General features: G+C 39.0%; 1 protein-coding gene across 1 annotated transcript in view; it reads left to right on the top strand.

The window, feature by feature from the left end:
* The first annotated feature begins 4,278 nt into the window (after positions 1–4,278).
* rybpb (RING1 and YY1 binding protein b) overlaps positions 4,279–8,017 on the top strand; it is a 28,442-nt gene continuing 24,703 nt past the window's right edge. Inside the window, exons 1-2 of the mRNA XM_067372901.1 lie at positions 4,279–4,547; positions 5,172–5,297. Of these exons, the coding sequence (XP_067229002.1) occupies positions 4,522–4,547; positions 5,172–5,297 (152 nt within the window). The 5' untranslated portion in view covers positions 4,279–4,521. The remainder of the gene's footprint in view (positions 4,548–5,171; positions 5,298–8,017) is intronic.

Below are 8,017 nucleotides of genomic sequence, written 5' to 3'. Positions count from 1 at the left end.
AAGGTCAGAGTTGCATCAGAGGTAATTGTCGAATTACTGGTTCGAAACTAATCAGGGAACATGAAACGAACACAAACAAAATGATATAAATCTAGAGGTCACCCTGATTTTGTCCTTGAGCCAGGCATATAATGTTCTTTTATTTTTAGGATACATTGGCCCCATCTGATTTAAACTGATTCATAATGAGTTTTATTTATCCTGAAAACAAACATTTTAAATGAAAGGAAATGTAAAAGCAAGCAGGTCAAATAAAAGTGGCTTTTTAAATGCCAATCTGGTACTTCATGTAACCTTATTAATAGACTCAGTGCTGTTTTTATACACTTTGTGTTCTGTGATGTTTTTTTGTTTTTTTTAAGATGCTTTTTTCATTTTCTGAGATGCCTTCTCTGACTTCCTTGTCAAAGCCTGTAGACTCGTTTTTATGTGAAGGACTCGGGACGTTTTTGCTGCGAAAATCAAAAGGATGTGATGCTTACTCATGTAGCACGATACAGAGAATCTCTTTCCAGTTCTATAACACGTGAAATGTTTATATAATGTTCAGGATAATAAAGAAAGAGCCATCCTGTTTAATGTCAATGTGTCATGCAAAGAAAGGGGATTAATTCAAACTAAAATCTCACATATCTAGATCCACAGTACTGTGCAAAAGTCTTAGGCATGTTAGTATTTTCACACAAAAAAAAAGATGTAGACTCTCTTTGATGTGTGTGTCAATAGGAAATATCAGTTTACATTTCCAAACATTCCTTTTACCATTAACTGTAATAATCCAGCACAAGGGTATGCACAAGTATGCACAAGGAGTCTGACAACAGCACATGGAGATCGGATCTCATCATCATCATCAGAGTCTGTCTGAGATTACATGAAGAAAGAGAAAAAAACTGAGACAGACTAAATCCAGAAGAACTGCTGCAATGTCTCCACGACCTGCAAAGATACAGTAATGTGAAAAGTTTTAGGCACTTGTGTAAAAAAGCTGTAAAGTGAGTATTCTTAAAAAATAATTTCATACATTTTATTTATCAATTAACATCTATGAACTAAATCAATATTTGGTGTGACCACCCTTTGAGTTTAAAACAGCTTTTGTTCTAGTGTCACTTGTACAGTTTTTCAGGTAGCTTTGGAGGTTGGCTTCTTCAAGAAACGTTGCCACAGTTCTTCTGGATTTAGTCTGTCTCCGTTTTTTTTTTCTTTTTTCTGTTTCTTCATGTAATCTCAGATGGACTCGATGATAGTGAGATCAGATCTCCATGTGGAGCACATCAGGGTCTGAGCAGACATACACACTTTTCCTTGTCAGATTACTGCAAGTTTTGGGAAATCCAAGCTTTTCTTGCAGCTCGCCATTATAAATTTAAGTATTTGGATAATGACTGATGATCTTTTATATGTAAATGACATTAATTAAGTGTCGTTTACAACGCAGAGAACTGAAACCATTCAGCTGCGCACAAGTTCAAGATCATTTGCGATTTATAGATTTCACATCTGAAAAAGAGGCGTAAGCTTCTTTTCTGTGTTCATTCTATGAATCATTCGTTCACCCATCTGAGAAATTATTATAAGATCAAATTTAGGGTGGTTTCTGTGCAACATTTTATTAATGAGGCCTCCCGTGCATAGAAAAATCTCACTAGATTATTACAATTAATGGCAAAAGGAATGTTTGGAAATACACTTTTACACTTTATTTTAGTGCTGTAATTACTCAAATAAGTACTGAGTACTATTAATTAACTACATGTACTTACTATACAGTTACAGTTAGGGTTAGGTTTAGGGTTAGTTACTTGTAATTATGCAAAATTTACTGTTATTACTATAGTAAGTACATGTAGTAACGTGTACTGTAAAATAAAGTGTTACCAAAATTATACATTTGACTGGTAACACTGCACTTTTATTATTAGTATTAAAAATATATGTACCATATTAATTACAATATAAATGAGAAATTTTACATTTTTAAAAAATATTTATTTAAAATATGAACATCCTGAGCCATTTTGTGTGAAAATATGAACTTTTTATAGTTCTTTTTTTTCTTCGTTAAAAGTTTTTCTTTGTTAAAACCCATGTATCCAAACACTGCAGGCTGTTCAAATGTATCATCAAATAAAGGTTGACCAGCCACATGGAGAACAGAAAGAAACCATGTTCTCGGATTCTGTCTATTTCATCTGTTTGCTGGTGTCTCAGCACTCATCTGAGTCATCTTTCTAATTCACCTACTCCCACATCACATCTCATCATTCGTGAGACAGCATGCAAGAGCTAGAAATCTGTGACATCAATCTGGTACCACAAAGGTGACAGCCAAATGTACTGTTCTAATTTTAAGACATCACAGACAAGCTCTAAATTAAGGATCTGACAGATTCTTACAAGTTTTCTCCAAATTCTCTGCATTCAATTATGAATCAGTTTTTGAAGGCAGAGTGTGAACTTGAGGTTTTTTGTAAACTCAGGTAATCAGTACTGTGTAATATTTCATGTTTCCTCTGATGTGACTAAAAACACTTTGACAGCATCTGTGTTGTATTTTGTATATTTACAATTGTGTGATTCTAGTATCATTTTCTTATACTGTATTGGCCTTTGGGGCTCTTGGCTTTTCCGAACCTTAGATGTTTGTATTCGTAGCTGTCCTGGATTTTGTAAGGAACCATCTGCAAAGAGTTCCAGATCAAACCTCCAATCAACATCAGCCGGTAATAAACTTACAAGGGTCTGTCATGAAGTTGAAACAGAGAATCCAGCAGCACATGGAGAGAAAAGGGGGCACTGAGGGGCTGGAACTCTGGAGAGCAGCTAATGATTCACATTTCATATCCCCCACACAGGGGCCCTTGTGTCTACCATGAGGGGCCTCTTCGAGTGTTTGTTTTCACTGTGCAATCCAAAATAAATGGGAGCCGCAGATGAGGACTGGACACTTGAGAAATTGAAATCATGAAGTCTGTAAGAAAAACACTAAGAAACACTCTTATCATCGTCTGTTGCTCATTATGTGTGTCTCTTTGGCTGTGTGGGGATGGTGGTGTGTGTTTCGCACCATGAAATGGGTGAGGTCAATTGTGTTTATACTTAGTACTTGTTGTATCCTCCATAAGAACACTATTTATTTTAGCACAATTAGTTTCTGGTCATGCTTGTCAAAGCAGATAAAATGCCATGACATACAAAATATCAATACAATGATATCAACAACAACAAAATCGCATTGGTTCTCATGTGTTCATTCATTTATAAGGCATGAAATAAAAATTCCTCCTCTATTTTGTAAATCATTTCAAAATTCATCTATTTTGTAAATGCATTATATTGTGACTGATTCATCCATTTCATGACCTTGTAATTTTTAATCAAAACGAAACTTGATCTTCCGGCGAAACTACAGACTTTTGATGATGCTGCGTTCATGAATCATGCCATGTCGTAATTCCCATAATTTCAAGATACTCTGAGCTGTTCACATCCTCGGACTGGGAATCATGCGTTTCTATGGATATCGATGCCTAAATTAAACTGCAGCACTTTAATGTAGAATCTGGTAATTAATTACAGTAATTACAACATGGTGTGAATGCACTTTGACATATGCCCAACAATGTCCCTGTCCAACTTCTTTTTTTTTTTTCGTTAATCTGTTTGCTTCCGTTACATCACGACTTCAACAATTAGACATAGGCTTAAGATATAAATTTGCGATCATCTTCTAGATAGCAGAAACAACTTAAAGTAATAGCCTGTTAATAAATGAAATATTTTTATTCTTATAATGACTATTTAGTTAAAAAAAAACTGAAATAAAATAATTAAAAGCAGGTTCTTCATACCAGCTGTTTATCAGACACTTAAAAAATATCCAATATTGCTATCAGCTGTAAACATACCAGCTGCTAAACTTGTTGCACACTGAGATGCTTGAAGACAGACTTAAAACTGTGGTCATTTGATCATGTAATCCCTGCATTTCCATCATGGCTTACTTTCATATAAGATTTGAGATGATGGTAAGCCACAAGACAAAGTAAACCCCCATTTCAGTATTGAGGTGTCCCAAGTTGAACTTGACTTTCTCTCCATAGCCTAATTCAACGCACACTCCCCAGTGCTGCTGTTGATATATAGCAGAGTCATTTAGTCATCGAGTCAGTCTCTCACTACTGCTTTCTCTCACCTCGACAGGCACACATTCTAATTACGTTTGGCAATCGGAGAGTAGTGTAGTAGTAGTATTACTCTCTCCGTGCCGATTATTTCTGGCGAGACTTTTAAACCGACGACAGCGGTGATTGGGCGGCGCAGTCACGGGGTCCGCAGTCTCTTCGCCCTGCCTAGAGTCAGTCAGTCAGTCAGTCGGGGGAAGGCGAGTCTGCCTGCAAGCGCTTCTCTCTGTGTGGATCCACCATACACACACATACACGCTCACACGGACCTTCACACACAATTATTGTTAATTACTGAACCCTTTTCGGTCTTTTGAGAGTCTGTTTTTCCACCATGGGCGACAAAAAGAGCCCGACCAGGTAAGAAAGCGTCAACAGTCGGTAGTTTCCGAGGCGATTTTGGTGTCCGCGCGGCTGTTTTTTCGCTCGGTGGATATTCGGATGCTTTTCTCGAGGAGTGTTTCTCCTTTCTCTCAGAAACAAGCGCAGCTATGGCGGCTTTCTCTTCTTCACATAGGACTCTAAAGACGACTCAGTGCCTCTCAGACAAAGAGATTTTCTTCCTTAGGGATACGCCTGGCCTCTTCGGACAGGGTTTTTGGTCGAAGTTCACCGTTAAATGGACGGTTTTTTGACATTCAATTTCACGCCGTTCACCGACGCGATATCTTTAGCTCGCTGGCTAATGTTAGCTGCCGTGCCAGCGGACACCAGTCTAGAAGAGTGTATTATATCTGTGTTAAGCCCGGTGACTAGGTGCTGTGGAGAATAACCGTGGCTAGTTAGCTGGTTAGCGTGTATTTCCAGTATTTTCCGGTTCTAATAAACCGCCCTCGCGCGTCACGGGTTGGATTTTCTGTCACTTTCTCTGCCACTTCGGTTACGTTAAACGCATTCGAGACCGTCTAAGTCGGGGTGTAGGATGTTAGGGGGCAAACATGGAGGTTGACCTTTATAATTTGGGCTTCTTTTTTGTTATTTAAGGCCAAAAAGACAAGCCAAACCGACAGCGGACGACGGATTTTGGGACTGTAGCGTGTGCACTTTCAGAAACAGTGCCGAAGCCTTCAAATGCAGCATCTGTGATGTACGGAAGGGCACGTCTACCAGGTATGGGCATTTACACTAGGCTTCTGCAGCATTGCAATCCTGATTTCATCATTACTAATGCAGCTGATTGTGGTGCTTTACTTGTTGATTTGCTCTTTAAGATTCATAGAAACATCAGTCTTCTCATGCAAGTTAAATGTCATTTATTCGGTCTGATGACTGGCACTAGAATGAAGTGTGGCAGCCAGCCTGTGCAGTCACTGCAGTGATAGGCAAACTTTCTTTGTCCTGCATTAGCTTGAACACATTGGATTTGCCTGTAGATGCTTTCACTGCTGCTTCCATGATCATGCATGCTTGCAGATGCATACCTGCTATTGCAGTGCTGCAGTGTTTGCATGTGTGTCTCCAGTCAGATTTCCAACTGAAATCCATTGCTGTAATTTGTTGGGTTTGATCAAAGGCATTAAATGTCTGAGTGTGTTTATAGCCTGTCAAACTGTTATAGAGACATTTGCTGTTCAGATCCAGAACGGGAAACTAATTTTCTTGGGTTTCCTGTCCTATTAAAGCGGTTGCAACAGTTTAAAGGTCAGTCGGGTGTCAGAAATTCGTCATGATGTGCCATTTGTTTTGACACACATGCAAGTGTAGCAATTTCTGCTTGATTTAAGAATTAGGCTAACATGCTGCTCACTTGTAATAAAGCTAAGGGCAAAGAACCAGACGTTAATGTTGTTTTTCTGGTTTGCCTAATTGAATGATTTCATTACTCTGATTCCAATGCTGTTCTTTTGGAAGCTGTCACTAACAGGTCTAGGTGTGCTTGTACATTTGTAAAGGTCATTTATTCCAGTAGTTGTCATTCTTTATCCTGGAGGTCACTCTTATTTGACCCCTAGTTTAGGATGTCTGGATTTATCCTTAGCTAATTCTCTGTGTTGCTAACCATGAGGAACAACTTTATTGATAATAGCTCTTAATGCTTCCTGGCTTACAGTTCTTTGACATTTTTTTTTTTTTTTTTTCAAATCCTAATGGCTTTAAGCTCTTGGCTTCATGCTTCGGTATCTATGTATTATTCGAATGCTTCATTTTCTTATTTGACCATGCAATATATTTGATTACTTCTTTTTGCATACTACTTTGCAGGCTAGTATGCTAAGATTATTTTAGGTGTGTTAAATAAGGGGCACTCCAGAACCAGGATTGAGAATCACAGATTAAATCGACAAATGAATGTTTTCAGTTTGCCTAAAATGCCATCGTGGTTGTATTCCTGTAAGCAGAGTAGCGGTGTATCCTCAGTTACGTATGTTCTACGTCTGTCTGGCCTGCGCTGTTTGTTATGATGTGTGAACCCGCCAACACTTCTCATCAGCTGACTGATGTGGTGTCTACAGCTATGAGTAATATGCGGCCGCATGCAGTAATCCCCGTGCTCTAACCTTTTCATCTGCTCTTTTACACCCAGTACTTTTCTGACATTTGGGGAAAGAAGAGGTGTTGGGAGAAGTCAGACACTCCAAAGCGGCGTATTTGTCAATAACGATTAGTCTGTTTATTCCCTTCGAAAACCGAGCTTAGATCGTGGATCTGTTTGCGCAAAGCAGGCGTGTTACGTTTGTGGTAATGACAGGAAATGATGCCATGCGTGTCGGAAACCCCTCGTCTCACTCTCTCTGGCAGCATCCCAGCTCCTATCAGTCTGTTAAATAGAAATCGCACGCTCTGTCTCTGTTTGATCTGCGCTGTCAAGCTTTGATGGATGCGATTGTTTGCTGATGTAAGAAGCCTGGCTCTCTTTGTAATGAGGACTAATTAGCCATCTTGTCCACGTTTGATGTATTCCAGTGGTGCACAGGAGGGAGCGTGGGGTTGCGCGCAGAGAAACGATGCGCTCTCTTAAGAGGGTGCAGCAGTTTATGCTCCCATCTCAGCACCTTTTATCTCGGTTTCCCCTCAGTGAATGGGTCTTTGTGGTGTGATAACGCATTCCACTCACCAATTATTTTATCTTTGTTGGTCTTTGGAGTTCAAAGAATGCAGCAACCCCCTGTGCAAGGATGCTTGTAGATAAGTGATGCATGTTTTGTTTTTTTGTCACGTAAAGAAAGTCAGTTTAAAGTGTCGGGATGGTTGTGAATCTTAAAGGATTCGTTTACTTCAGAATTAAAATTTCCTGATAATTTTTAAAAAGTCTTTCTTTCTTCAGTCGAAAAAGAAGAAATTATTCCATGAGCTTTCTCCATACAGTCCAGTTCAATGGTCACCAATGGTTTGAAGGTCCAAATTGCAGTTTCATTGTAGCTTCAAATGACTCTACACAATCCCAGCTGTGGAATAAGGGTCCTATCTAGCGAAATAAAAAAATTATATACTTTTTAACCACAAATGCTCGTCTTGCACTAGCTCTACGATACGTCACGCATTACGTAGTCACGTTAGAAATGTCACACGTGGCATAGGTGGAAGTACCGCAATAGGGCGAAAAACTCAATCTCATTTCCATCTCCTCCAACTTCAAAATCGTCTGACATCGTTGTTTTACCTTTTTTTGTAAAGGGCGTTCAACTTAGTCTTTGCATGTTCGCAGAACAAGTACAAGACAAGCATTTGTGGTTAAAAAGTATATATTTTTCGTTTTTTAGAAAACGACTGATCGTTTTGCTAGACAAGACCCTTATTCCTCAGCTGGGATCACGTAGAGCCCTTTGAAGCTGCATTGAAACTGCAATTTGAACCTTCAAACCATTGGTAACTGTTGAAGTCCCCACTAT

This window comes from Chanodichthys erythropterus, chromosome 21 (genome assembly GCF_024489055.1).
Source record: "Chanodichthys erythropterus isolate Z2021 chromosome 21, ASM2448905v1, whole genome shotgun sequence".
Taxonomy (NCBI): domain Eukaryota; kingdom Metazoa; phylum Chordata; class Actinopteri; order Cypriniformes; family Xenocyprididae; genus Chanodichthys; species Chanodichthys erythropterus.
The sequence above is the reverse complement of the archived record's forward strand: the minus strand, read 5'-3'. Positions and strand labels throughout refer to the sequence as shown.